Source organism: Emydura macquarii, unplaced genomic scaffold (assembly GCF_026122565.2).
Source record: "Emydura macquarii macquarii isolate MOO-44397 ecotype Brisbane River unplaced genomic scaffold, CSIRO-AGI_Emac_v2 contig_691, whole genome shotgun sequence".
Lineage (NCBI taxonomy): Eukaryota > Metazoa > Chordata > Testudines > Chelidae > Emydura > Emydura macquarii.
The window spans coordinates 12,343,559-12,357,785 of record NW_027130828.1 but is presented as its reverse complement, the minus strand read 5'-3'; the positions used below and the strand labels follow the sequence as shown (position 1 = coordinate 12,357,785).

Here is a 14,227-nt window from a genome sequence, read left to right as displayed (position 1 = left end):
AAACTTACAAGAGTTCGGACAGGGAGAAGGCAGCACAAGGGCCAATTCCAGTCCAGGCCAAGCAAGAGCTCCCCGCCCGTCTGTGCTTGGGCTGGCCAGGGAGGGCGAGCTCCCGGAAACAGCAGCGCCACGGAACAGCAAGTAACGTACTGCACAGCCGGCCCCCGCGTGCTGCACTGCGGGCTGAGATCAGCTGCCGTGTCCTCACCCCAGACCCCATGCAGTGGGCCTGGAAAGGGGAAAGGGCCAGGATTTGGGCTCGGCCCTAAGAAACGGATCCTGCTCCGGAGATGCGGCATCTGTGAGTCCCGGTGCCAGGGCGTGGCTGGCACTGCTGAGAAGGGCTTGGCACGAGATCCTGGCGCTGGGGCGTGGCAGGATTCTGGCGGCACCAAACCCAGGCCTAGGGGTGGATCCCGCTGTCACCAAGGGCTCAGCGCGAGAATCCCGGCAGCACATGCAGTGGCCAGCCCCTGTGCTGGCAGCGCCCCAGCTGGGGGTGGAGGGGGCAGCAAGCTCGAGGAACAGCTGGTAGAAGGTGCCCGGGAATATTCAAGTAAAGGCTGGCAGGGAGGCCCCGCCCACAGGCGCCTGCTACTGCGAGAGCGATTGGTCGAGCAGCTTCAAGACGCCGCCCACCAGGTGCAGGCTTCCCGTGACCAGCACACGGATGGCGGCCGCTTCCTTGAGCAAGACAGCCCCGCTGCCGGCCACGGGGTGCAGGTGGAGCCCCTTGGTGGCGGGCGCCTGGAAGTGTGGGTCCCGGCCCTGGGTGATCCACTGCAGGGCGTGGGAGATGCAGGGGAACACCAGCGAGTTGGAGTTGAGAGGGCGCTCGGAGGAGGGTACAAAGAGCAGGGACCCACGCAAGGGGTCTGGCTTCAACAGGCCCCCCACCTCCTCCACCTGCAGGGGGGGAGACAGCCAGAGGTCCTGCCCCACCTTCTCCTCCATCAGCCGGTTCCACTTCTTCTGGTTCTCCAGGCAGCGGGTCAGCACGCTCTCCAGGGTGACGTTGAAGTTCTGTTGGTCTGCAAAGGAGAGAGGAGCAAGCTGGCAACAGAGCAGCCTTGCAGACGCTCCCACCCAGCTGCCGTAATGGCCTCTCCGCCAGACCGCTGCACCCCACCAGCCGGAAAATCCAACCCCCCGGGGCAGGAGGGTCACAGATGAGGGGGGAATCCTGGAGCAGGCCAACAGAGCAGCGCTGCGGAGCCAGCAGAGTCACCCGCAACGCCAGCCTGGGCTTTGTAGGTCCGAGAGGGTGGCTGGCCCAGCCCGTGGGGGCTGCATGCTTGACCCTAGGAGAGGGAGCAGGACCAAAGTGATCAAAGCCACCTGGCCAGTGCTGCAGACAGGGCCTGAGCAGAGCAAGAATCCGCAAGAGACCCCAACCCTCTGCAGAAAAATCCAGCGAGGAAGTTTCCAGGGGCAACTTGCCCCCACCCCAGCAAACCCATTGCCCTTGGGGCAGGAATATTCCCCACACAGACGTCCCCCCTACCCAATGGGCAGGAGCAGAATCCAAGCCAGCCAGGGTATTCCTGCACCGGCTAGTTCCCAAGCAGAATCCCAATGGACCCCAGAACGCCCGGTACCGACCTGCGTTCCCCACCACAGACACCTCCGTGAAGTTGGGGCAGAAGACGGCGTAGTCGAACTGGCACGGCTGGGGCACAAGAGACACGGGGTCAGCACAACCATCCACGCCAGCACAGGGCCTGTGTGTGCAGCCTCGGGCAACCCGCACGAGGGGGAGGGGAGAGGAGGGGAGGACAAGGGGGGATTCAGGAACGACCTCAGCTACGGCTCAGCACCAGTCATCATTTGTCTGGAACTGTTACAAACCAGCAGGGTTTGGGCTAGAGCACAGAGCAGGAAGCTGACGGCCAGGACGCCTGGGTTCTATTCCTGCAGGGGAGACCAGGCAAAGCAGCCAGCCAGTCACTGGAACACCCCCCAGCCCTCCCTGTTCTATTTCACTTCTGCCAATCCAGCCCCCACAACGCGAACCCGGGATCGTCCCCCAGCCAGCGCACAGGGCTGCTGGACGGCCCTGAGAGTCCCCGGGGACCGGCAGTTACAGGGCGATGGCAGCAGCAGGGGACGGAGGTGGACTGGACTCTGGTGGGGACGGCTGGGGGACTAGCGCCACCAGCTGGCGCCCTGCGGTACACGTCAAAGCAGGAGAAGAAAGCGCCTCCTCGATCTGCCGCCAGCCCATATTCTGCCCTCCCCGGCACCAGCCTCCACCCACCAGCCTGTGTCAGGCCCTGCCCCACGGTCCAGAGAGACTCTCACCAGCAGCAGCTTGAGCAGCGCAGCCGTGTCCCGGTCCCCCGTGGCGTTGAAGAGAAGCACCCGCACCTCAGAGCCGCTGTAGACGAGAAGGGACCAGGCTGGTCAGCTCAGGGGCCTCTTGCTCCCAACCCCCCCTCCGGAGCTGGCTGTGCTAGCTGCTACCGCCTCGCATGGCCCAGGAAGTGCAGCAACCCCGACCCGAGCCTGTCCCGCTCGGTGTTAGGGCCTCGGCGGGACGGCTGGCTCCGCTCCCCGGTGTCCTGGGACCACGCCATTGCCGAGACAAAGCCTCGAGCCTCCTCCCCACCTGCCACCCCCAAACACACCCCGCTGGGCAGGGGCCCACCCCCACCTGCAGCAGGGGAAGGCAGCCCAGCAGGCACCGTCTCTGGGACGTCCCCACACAAGCCTGCTCCCTCCAGCCGCCCTGGGTGGGCCTCAGGCAAAGCCTGTGTCAGCAGAGCAGCGGATCTCCCTCCCCATCCGGCCGCCCGCTCCCCCAGGGCCTCCTTACTCCACAGGCTTCTCCTGGTGGAGGGCCGCCTGGCGGAACCAGCGCACGCAGGCCTGCACGCTGCTGGTGGTGTGCGCTCCGTCGATGTACCACGTCACCGCCCCGTGCTGCAGCACCTGCGTGCGGCCCAGCCACTCTGTGTCCTGTAAACCTGGCAGGGGAGAGCGGGCAATGAGGGGCCAGGCCCACGCAGCAGAGACTCACAGCCGGGCACTGCCCGCCCCACGCTCCCCCTACGCACCCCAGCGCACACATCCCCGTCCGCCAGACGAGTTACAGGCTCTCTGTCAGGCCCGGCCCAGCTATGCTGCGGCAGCAAGAGGGAAGAGGAGACAAGGGATCAGAGAGCAGGGGCACAGGGCAGGCCTGGCTGGTTAGGGAGCTGGGAGCGGACATGGGGCCCGGCTGACAGCGTGTAAGCTGTCCACTGTGGGGCCTGCACGTAGGTCCATTAAAGCCACACAGAGCCATGCCTTCACCAAAACCTGCCTGGGGCATTTCACTGGGGAGACCCCGCCACCCTCCCCTTCCCCATGTGCCCCCCCAAGCCCTGTACTGTGCCAGCCCAGCCTGCCCCCCTCCTCTCCGAGGGGCCATGGCAGCCAGCCTCAACAGATCCATTACGTCCGCTGCCTGCCCACCTCACGCCCTGCCAGCTCCCAAGGGGGCGGGTATGGCTTCCAGAGACCCAGCCACCCCGGCCTGCCTGGGCTCCAGCCCTCACAGCAGCAGCCTGGGACCGTGGTGCGGGCCGGCTCACTGACCCCAGGGGAGGAAGGATGGTGCCGGGCTGGGGAGATCGGGATTCAATTCCCTGCTCTTCCACCAACCCCTGTGTGCCCTCGAGCCAGTCACTGCGTCTCCCTGTGCCTCAGTGTCCCCCTGGTAAAATGGGGAACAGCCTCGCTATTGGTGGGGAGGAAAAATACTCCTGCAGGGACAGGCCCGGCTAGTGGCTGCTTTGCACTGACTGGGGACCCCCAGTGGGGCAGGAGCACAGCAGAGAGAAGGCCCCACTCACTCTGCAGCAAGGGGGAGAGCAGTGGGAAGCCCTCTAGGGAAGGTGGTGGAGAAAGAAGGGCCCCCAACCAATGAACTGCGTTACTAGGGGGCAGGGGAGACACCCAGCACAGGCGGGGGTGGGGAGAGAGTTTGGGTTGTTGCTGGAGGCTGGTGACGTATAGTCACCCTCAGCACTTGCTGGCAGTCCAGAAAGCCCCAAGCTTCGAAGTGTTAAAAGTGAGGAGCAGGAAGAGCTAAAGGGTGGCAAATTCACCCTGTCAATGGGCAGAGGTGGGGGGCGGAGGAGGGACAGTCCAGGGCTCTGACCCTGTGATCGACACAGACGCGGTTATTTCCCACAGCACTTCCTTACCTCTAACAAGCGGCAAGTCTGAGCTGACCCCACTGAGCCAGTGCCAAGGGCAGGCACTAGCCCAGGGGACTACAACAGAGCACTCAGGAAGTGCCCAGGGTAGGCAGGAGGTACCAGAGCAGCAGTGGGGTGTGACACACCCATGACCTTACCCTGTACCATGGAACGGCTGGGCTTGAACACAGGTGCCAGGGGCACAGGTCTCTGGCCTAGGAGCTCAGCGCCCGGCTGCAAGTCTTTCAGCGCCCCAGTCCCTGCAAGGAGATGGAAGCCGCCCTGAGTCACCCTTCGAACACCCCCACACGGCCGCCTGCAGCCCCCACACCCGTCACTCACCCCTCCCGCCTCACACCTGCTTGGTCAGCAGCTGGACTCCAGGCAGCCGGGGGAGCCACCCCGGGGGTCCATGCCGCAGAAACGAGGGGGGATTCGTTTAAATCAAAGCCATTTAAATGTAAACGTCTCCGTGTGTACGTCTGTTATTTTGCATTCTCGCGGGACGGAGAGACGTTAAAACGCTGATTTCCAACGATAGGAAACTTTGACACTGGATTTGATCCATCTTTTTTCCAGAGTGCTGGCTTCACGTGCTCTGCCCAGCAGCACACCCCCTCCCCGCCTGGAGTCCCATGAGCACACGCCTTGCAGAACAGCGCAATCCTGGCTTTCCCGGGACCCCCGCGGGAGAAATGCCCCAACCCAGGAACTACAGCAAGGCCTGGAATGTACCATCCAGCGTGGGGCAGGGCGTCCCTGGCCCCGGGCTCCTCGCACACACACAAGCTCCCCCGTGCCGGGGCCATGCGCCTTACCTTGGTAGTCCAGCTGCTGCAGCCACGCCCGTGAGAGCTGCAGGGCCAGCGTGGCATTCGAGCGCTGGTGCTCGCCCGCCAGCCCCAGCTGCAACGCGTTATCTGCCTCTTCGAAGGCATCCAAGTCAGGGCAGAGGTAAAGCGGGCACTGCACAGGGAGAGGGGCAGAGGGTGAGCCCTGCCCAGCTCACCCGCCTCCACAGGGCAGCTCCACCAGCTGGCTGAGCCCCAGGGGTGGGTTCTGCCCATCTGCAGCAGCAACGGCAGCAACCCCACCCCCAGGGCCCTGCAGCTCATACTCGGGAAATCACGTTGCTCTCTGGCTCGGTCTCTCCAGGGATGGACCCCGAGAGATGCCAGCACAAGCAGCGCCCACACCCAGCTGCTGCAGGGGAGAAACATGGGCACCCCTGGGATTGCCGGCTCAGAGGCCAGGCTGCAATGGACCCAGAGTGGGGAGGGAGCCCTCCCTGGGTAGGGGGGAGGGGTCTGGCGAGTTCTGAAGACCCTTGTGCCAGCACCATCCAAGGGGGCACGAGCCATCTGATATCCCAGCCCCTGCATCTGGAGTGGGTGCAGGCGGGAGAGTCACCTCGCCCGACCCAGGGCACGGGGCCCAGCGACAGCAGCAGGATGCCCTCAGAGGACAAGCACTACCGGCGCGCGGGGGTAGGGGATCCCGGGGGAGTTGCGTACGTTGCGGGAACTCACCGGGCTCTCCCTGGCGCGCTCCCTCAGTACCTCCAGCGGCCGCTCAGGCTGCGGCACTGTGAATGCCGGCACACCAGGCTGAAAGCGACGCAGACGTAATCAGAGGCCCCAGCTCAACGGCCTCCCAGGCTGCCGCCCAGTGCCAAGGCCCCTTCCATCCCCCCAGACACCTGGATTCTGGTTGGGGCCAGATTCGGAGCCCCAGGGACCCCTCACTCATCCCCCAGCCCTCCATGCTGTCCTATGCCCTCTGGCTTAGGACCTGCCCCCTGTGCCAGGGAGGTTTCGCCTCCCAGCTGTGGGCAGGAGCCGAAGTGGCCACGGCAAACGCTCAGTCCAGCCGAACCACGAATGTGGACCAGCCCAGCTCGAGGCGGTCACAGACCGTCTCTCCCCCACAGAGCCTGGTGGTCTCTACCTTGAAGATGCCTCCTTTCTGCCAGGCGATTTTCTCAATGGTGTCCCCCAGGATGCTGGTGTGGTCGATCCCCAGAGAGGAGACTCCACACACGATCGGCTTCCTGGAGAGAGAGAAAAAGTGAGAGCCCAGTGCCAGGCAGCCTTCACTCTCCAGCTCGGCTGCCAGCCATTGCCCAGGAGACCCCAGAACTCAGGCCATGGGGCGCCCCGGCTGGCTCATGGGATCAGCACAGAGCCCTTCACCTCCTGCGGCCCAGCTCATAGGAGCTTCCACCATGCTGGGCTGGGTGTCTCCTTAGGGACATGCCATGGCTGCATTAGCCAGGCCTCCCCAGCACAGCCACCAGGCATAGGGCCTCCCTGTCAGCAGAGGGGTCAAGGACTGACCGAATTCCCCTACCAGGCCCAGCTGGGTTGAGGTCCATTGGCAAGGCAGTGGTGAGCTCGCCCTGCCCAGCTGTACCTGCTCTGCGGAGAGCTAGGAGCCTCCACACACTCATTTCACACCGAGGCAATAAGGAGGCAGGCGCCTGGGTGCCGTGCCAGGTCCCGCCTGCGCCTACCTGATGATGTTGGTGCAGTCGTAGGCACCACCGATGCCGACTTCCACCACAGCCAGGTCCACCTGGAGAGGAGACAAGAGCGTGTTAAGGGGCCACGTGTGGCATCCGTGCCCAACACGCAGGAAACAAACAGCCCCACGGCCCAGTCCTGAGCAGGGAGGGAGGCTCAGCCACCGTATGCAGCAGGGCATGTTCCTGGACGCCACTCGCAGCAGCCAGGTGGGCACACGGGACCCCGGCCTGAACACCCAGGGCAGATCCAGACTGGTAGGCAAGCGTCTCCGGCACACACAGGTACCTGGAGAGGTGCCCACCTGCCAGACTGCAGCAGACAGACACACAGCACAGGCGTCAGCCCCTGGAGGGTAAAGGAGAAGCTCCACTTCGTCAGCGGTATTACAGCTTTTACCCTGTGGGCCGCAGCCACTAGCGAGTGGGCAACAGTCACACACACAGGCAACCCCAGGGGGCTGCTGCAGCTGTGCAGATCCCAGGACTCGCCTACCAGACATCCCTGGGAACGGAACCGGGACAGGCAGAAGAAACCGCAGGCAAGGCAAGGCAAGGGTGGGGAGAGACAAAGCCCCTGCCCCATCCCAGCGGCAGATGGCTGGTGAGAGGGGCCAGGGAGTGACAAGGCCCAGGGCTCTGGTGTCCAGACCCTCTCCACACACAGCTCCCGCTGGAGCCTATGGGGGCTGCAGGCACTTGGCACCGCTGGGCTCCATGACTGGGGCGCTGGCTGGAACCTCAGCCACCCGGCCATGAGGGGAGCGAGCGCTGTACCTTCTCCTGCAGGAAGACGTGGAAGGCCATGATGGTGAGGAAGCGGAAGTATGCGGGCATGCTCGCGTAGCCGGGGTCCTGCAGGACAGACAGTTACCTGAGGGGACTGCAGGGCAGCAGCACTCGCCCAGACCCATCGCTGAGCCACAGCCACAACCAGCTAACTGCCACAGGACCAGCCAGGGACTGACCCTCTCCCTGCACCGCTGGGACTCCGGCCAAGTCACCAGGCAAGAGCAGGGACACAGCACGTCCAGGGCCCAGCTCATCTGAGACATTTACACAAACAGTCAACTCCGCCATGCAGCTGGGGAAACTGAGGCACGGCCTGGGGAAACTGAGGCACAGTGCGGGGAACTGACTCGCTGAAGGACACCCAGCAAGGCAGTGGCAAAGTAGACCTAGGGGTCCCCTGCTCTAAGCACTAGCTAACCTGCCCCCAGCCAATCCCTACAACGCGCCAGCCCGGGGGCAGCAATCTGACTTTGCCTGGCTCCCCTCTGGACCCAGGAGCACAGACTCGGTTACTGGGCCCCACGGGGTGACTCCCCAGTGTGGGATCTTCCTGGTCTGGTCACAGGGCACACGCCTGCCGAGGAATGGGCACTCCAGTTCCTTATAGGGTCTCCAGGAGGCAGCAGTGGCTTACACCCACCCGGGGCAGCAGCAGCCCCCTCCCCGGAGCTGCCCCAACACGCACCTTGGTCTCCTCCAGCCGGTTATACACCTGCCAGAAGTACTTGCTGAACAGCTCCTTGCTGATGGGCTGCCCGTTGATGCGGATCCTCTCACGTACCTGGACCAGGTGGGGAGAGCTGGGGTGATGGGAGAACAAACCATCAGCACCCGGGACAGCTCCCCCATTGCACCCCCCACCCCCGGGGTGCAGTTCAGCACCCGGCAGAGACCGACTGAATCCCTCCCCCACGGGCTCCAGGAGCCGCCGTGCCACCCACCTGTAGAAGCCCGTCTTCAGGCCGTAGTTGCGGAGGATGTGCTCCGTGAAGGCACACGTCGAGCCCTGGAAGAAGTCAGCAGTGTTAACCCTGCAGCCAGCCTGCCCCACAGTCCTCCAAGGAGGGGCACCGGGACCGCCCCAGCAAAGGCAACCCCTGGATTGCCCTCCACCCACCACAGTGCCCCTCTAATAAACCTCCAACAACCCCCAGCCCGAGTGTCCCATGACCCGTCACAGGGCCGAATTATTTCCCCTCCCTCACCCCATTCCCCAGCCCGTCGCTTCCCCAGGGCCCTGCGCCGCACAGAATCCGCCCACCCCCACAGGCCCTGTTCCTGCAGTGCCCCACACAAGCCCACCCCAACTCCCCCCTTACCTTGCCCTTTGTCCCAGTTACATGGATAATGTTCAATTGATCCAGGTCTTCGACCTACCAGACAGAGGTGAACAAACCCATGAGAGGGGGTCAGAGCTGGGGAGACACCCCCGCCCGGCACCGTGCCAGCCCGGCAAGAGGGCTCACGGCCAGTCCCACCAAGAGGAGAGGCCGGTACAGCCTGGGACGCCCCCTCCAGCCGCCCATCCCCACCCACCCTGCAGGGAGCAGCACCGGGGGCTCCGCTGAGCCAGGGAAGGGGACACAGGACAGCTGCCTCACCCTCACCTTTAACCCACTTCGCTGCAGGAAGCCTTTCATGGCCTCCAGCTGCACCCGGGGGTCTCCTCGCTCCCGCTTCACCTGCTCCAGGTAACTGGCGTTGGTCTGGAGGGTGTTCAGGGTCCGGATGGCATCCTGGAATGAGAGGCACAGATCAGCGCTCCGTTCACAGGAGGGGACGGGTGGGTACCAGCCCCGACGCCAAGAGCCAATGCTCGACACCCCCCGTCCCGCATCCGCCTGAAGGGGTGGGGGGGGTCAAAGGAGCCCCTGGACCCACACACTGACCTCAGGGCTGCCAGGCGGCCCAGGCCCCATTGCACCCACCCGTTAATGGCTCACAATTCAGAGCTGCCAGCCTTCCGGGGGAGGGCGACATCACTGATCAGAGCCCTCCTCACCTCCAACCCCAGCGCCACCCACCCCGTCCATCTCCGCGCCCAGGTACCCTCCACTGTGAGTGAGGGGGCTCGCCAGCCATCCCCTTTGCCAAGGACCTCGTCCGCCCTGGACCAAGAGCAGTGCTGGAGCGTGACAAGGGGGAGCAATCCCCCGCCCCAGTGAAGCAGCAGTTCCAGGGGATGCAGTGGGATTTCACTCCTCTCTCTGCCAGGTGAGCGCTGATCAGAGCACACCATCGCCCCTCCCCCCCCAGAAACTGACCACAGCTTTTCCTTCCAGCGGGATCAAACAAAGGCTGATGTCAGAGCCAGGAGGAGGTGCACAGCCCCTCAGGGCAATATGCTGCACCACTGTTTACTCATGTGCTGGGAGATAAAACATAGCGGCCAGATCAGAACCAGCCACTAGCTCCGTCTGCTCCACAGCGGCCCTTGGACACACAGAACAGCAGCACTTGTACACGGCCAGCTTCTCTTGCCCCACTATCTTTATGGGTCTGCAACGCCACAGTCCCAGGCTGGTGTTTGGAGTGGGGGGGGGAAAGACAACTGAAATCCAGTGTTCTTTCGAGTTTTTCCCGCTAGCAAGGTGATTTGTAACTCTTTAAAAACACACAAGATGAATGACCACAAAAATAAGAGACACAACAGACATCCCAGGTGAAGCAGGTGGGAGATCCCCACAGAAGCAGCACTGGAGAGGAAGAGGATCAGCAGTAATTCAGAAAACATGACAGGAAGCTGCCACAGGAGGGGGAGAGGGGGAAGGTGCCTGAGATCAGCGCTGGCAACTATTTCCAAGGCCCAGGGAATGGGGACGGAGCATACGCCCATCACAAGATGAGCCCTAGGAATACAAACTGGAGCTTTGGTGTAACAGAGCCCCAAGGGGTGCTGGGTGGCTTCTAAGGGCAGGACAATCTGCTCACAATTTGCACCAAACACTTCAAGTGCAATATATTTCCATTATCATTATAATTCGTATTGCAGTAGCACCTAGAAAGCCAGAGAGAGACTGGGGTCCCATTGTGCAAGGCCCTGCAGATATGCATGTGAGAGACCCACTTTGGCGAAGAATTTGCAGTCAAAATAGACAAGACAGCCAGAGGGTGAGAAGGGAAACCGAGGTACAGAGAGTGCCTCCTGGATTAGAACTCAGGGCTCCCGACTTCCAGTCCAGTGCCCCAACCACTGGGCCATACTAGTACAGCAGAACCTCGGCATTACGAACGCCTTGGGAACAGAGGCTGTCCATAACTCTGAACAAAATAGTAGGACTGTCCTTTCAAAAGGTTACAGCTGGACAGTGACGTCCACAGCTTTGAAACTTTACTGTGCAGAAGAAAAATGCTGCTTTTAATCATCTTAATTTAGATGAAACAAGCACAGAAACAGTTTCTTTACCTTTATTTTTTGTTAATAGTTTGCATTTAACACAGTACCATGCTGTACGGTATTTGCTTTTCTTGGTCTCTACTGCCTGATTGCATACTTCCTGTTCCACCCGAGGTGTGTGATTGACCAGTCAGTTCATAAAACTCTGCTCTTCATAACTGTGAGGTTCTACTGCAGTATCTGGATCAGAGCATTTCAAGGGCTATATATTCTCACCCACTCCCGTCACAGCCCGGGTTGGGGCAGGGTGTTTTAAGGTGCTGCTTTTCCAAGGCCCAGAATAGCCTCTTTAAATGCTGACTAATGCATTTCCCAGAGATGGGTTTGGTTCCCATCTGCCTCATGCAGAGTAGCAATTTATTGGGGTTTCTTAAAGTGCCGCTGGGAGTAGACTGTGCAGCTCCAGCAGGGGCCGGACAGTAACCAGATATACTCCCCCCAATCCACCTCTATAAAAAGCACTAGCCATGCTCCTCCAGATACATGCGGCTATTTATACTGGGTGGGACACTGTATCTCCTAGGAGCAAAGATGGACACACATTCCACCTCTCCCCTTCTCTCAGATGAGTCAGAGCTGGACGGAATCAAGTCTCCCTATGCTGTACCAGAACCCTGCTGTCCCCACATCGCTTCCCTTCCCCAGCAGGGATAGGAAGCCAGCCTACTACCCATGTTATCCCAAGCGCTTCCTAGCGACACCCAAGTACAGAGTAGCTCATGCAGATTATTCTTAGGCACCACCACAATACAAGGAGGGATCCCCACCACAGACCAGGCTCGTATTGTGCTAGATGCTGTATGAACACGTCATGAAGAGACACTCCCTGCCCCAGGACTGTAACTCACCTCCCTCCTCTGTTACTGACGACGACTGACACCAGGGATCACCAAATCACAAAAGTGACACTACACCGAATTAAGCCAGCTTTTAAGACTGTGAATCCCATGTGACCGCACTCACTCCCTGCCCCCAGCATCATTTAATTAGAGACAAAATCCCCTCCACAGTATGTTCATATGACATGAAGCTGCACGGTCAGAGTTGTTGGGGGGGAAAAAAAAATCTGAAGTGTAAAAATCATGGTTTCCACAGCAATGTTTAACATGGCCACATCCCAGAGCTTTAGACTTTATAGGAGGAACTGAATAAGCAACTCAGTAAGCGACACAAAAAGGGAGCGAAGACATTAGAGGGGAACAGCTAGGCACATTAATGGTGTTTTGGAACATTACCAGACATTCCGAGTCAATTCAGCTACCTTCACATTGCGTTAGCAGCGGTTTTTGCATTTCATTCCTCAAAGACAGTAAACTTCTTGTATTGGCAACCTCTTTCACACAACAAGCCTCTGAGCGTGACCCCCCCCTTGTCAATTAAAAATACATTTAACACTATTTTAAATGCTAATTATATAACCCGATAGTTTAAAATGAATTTACTTTTTCTCACCACTTTTAAATTAAGACTGAAATACAATTTTATTGAATTATTGTTATAAGCAGAAAAAGTATTTTTTTAAATAGTTACTGTTTAATGCCGGGTGGTGCAAAGACACTTGGTCAATATCACTTTTCACAGCAACGGTAGTGCCCCATTGGCCACCCTGACTTCTGCACTGCTACTGGGGGCGGCGCTGCCTTCAGCGCTGGGCAGCTGGCGACCCCCACATAATAACCTCTGCTCTAAGACCATTTACATATATTCAAAGCCCACACTTCGGAAGAGTACACACATACAGATCTTCAGGTCACAGAGAAGGGCTCTCCGATATAGAGACCTCTTCTACAGGGCATGCTCAGTATGCAATTTTGAAGTGTAACTAACTGGCAGGTGACAGTTTCCCCTGCCCAACTTAAGTCATGGACATACTATCAGCATTTTCTATGTTAAGACTCAGCTGTCAGCTGTTGTGATGAAAAATGAGTGATTATTTTATTTGTACAGGAGTGATTTAATTTAACTTGACAAAATTCAGGAAGCATGGCTTTGCTGGTTTGGAGGCAGGCAGAGGATGAAGGAAGGACAGCTGGTGAGGGCAGCATGGCAGAAGAGGGTGAAAGGAAAGAGATGCTGTGGAAGTGATGGATGGATTGCATCAAAGACGAAGGTAAGCAGCTGGACCTCAGGGCCGCCACGGACACTTGCTTGACAATCCAACCCAAGCTGATGGGATAAGAAGTGATTTTGTTTATTGATTGGGTCTCCCCCATAAATCCAGAGTTGGTTGAATGATTTTCCACACGTGCTTCCCAAACTTTGTTTTACAAGTAAGGTGCCCTTTGCCCAAAGCCAACTGAAATCAGCAGAGACTTCCTCTGAGTTCAGTCAATGAGAAGACAGTTATGAAAGGAGGAAGACGGGGAGCACAAGCAGAAACTGTGATGCAAGCTCAGCTATTAGCACTCACTAGGAAGAGAACCTGATGCCAGTCACCCTGAAACTCATGGTAAGCCCATGGAGCTCCGCACAGCATCGGTAGGAGACACAGCACTGACAATGCAAATCCTTAGCGCAGTCCCCCCGTTCTGGGATCAGACTGGAGAAGGGGGGGGGGTCACCCATTGAGGTTTTGGCCATGACAGATCTGCATCCTAGTCCCGCAAACAGCAGCAAAACCCATTTACAAACAGCACCGACCCCCAGCACAGCGCCCTGCCGCCTCCTCTCACAGCTGCCCCCCAAAAGCCCCCCATCCCCCCCCCACATGCCTGAGCCCCCCATCCTCCCCCCTACAGAAAGCCCAGACCAGCCTCCCATTCGCTTCCATCCCGCTGCAGCTCCCCCAAACCCTGCCCCACACGTCCCACTCCAAAGACGTGCCCATGGAACGTGCTGCCCCACATCCGCCCCCCAGCCCAGCCCAGCCCAGCCCCCCCCGTCCCCACGTGTCCCGGCTGATGTAACCCGCGGCCGGCCGGCGCCGCTACCTGGTACTCCATCCTGGGCACGCGGGCCGGCCTGGTGCTGAAGCGGCGCTGCCCGCCGGCGCCCGCCGCCCCCAGCCGCAGCGCGGAGTGCAGCAGCACGCGGAGCCCGGGGGAGCCCATCCCTTCCCGCCTCCTGCTGACGGTCGGCCACCGGCCGCCACCGCTCGGCGCAGCTCCCGCCGCACCCCTCCCACGTGGGGGCCGCCCCGCCCCAGAAGCCGCCTCCCCCTCCCGGCTAGCGCGCAGGCGCGGCCCGCCATCTTTGTGAGTGGCAAAACACAATGCGAGGCCGGGAAGAGCGCGGGACGGCCGCCATCTTTGTGAGGGGCACCGCATTCTCTTAAAGGGCAACGCTTAATGATTTCATGACCCTGGCTACTGTTTCCCCTACAGCAACTTGACA

The 14,227-nt window shown here is 60.2% G+C and overlaps 1 protein-coding gene across 1 annotated transcript; it reads right to left on the bottom strand.

Annotated features, from left to right (window-relative positions):
• Positions 1-391: 391 nt before the first annotated feature.
• FPGS (folylpolyglutamate synthase) lies at positions 392-13,996 on the bottom strand. The gene is made up of 15 exons (XM_067542118.1): positions 13,825-13,996; positions 9,105-9,233; positions 8,817-8,870; positions 8,439-8,503; positions 8,183-8,297; positions 7,483-7,560; positions 6,697-6,758; positions 6,132-6,234; positions 5,714-5,791; positions 5,003-5,150; positions 4,343-4,444; positions 2,816-2,966; positions 2,302-2,377; positions 1,603-1,669; positions 392-1,031 (listed from the first exon to the last, which is right to left on the bottom strand). Exons 1-15 carry the CDS (start codon positions 13,942-13,944, stop codon positions 595-597), a joined length of 1,785 nt encoding a protein of 594 aa, XP_067398219.1. The 5' UTR covers positions 13,945-13,996; the 3' UTR covers positions 392-594.
• Between the last annotated feature and the right edge of the window lie 231 nt (positions 13,997-14,227).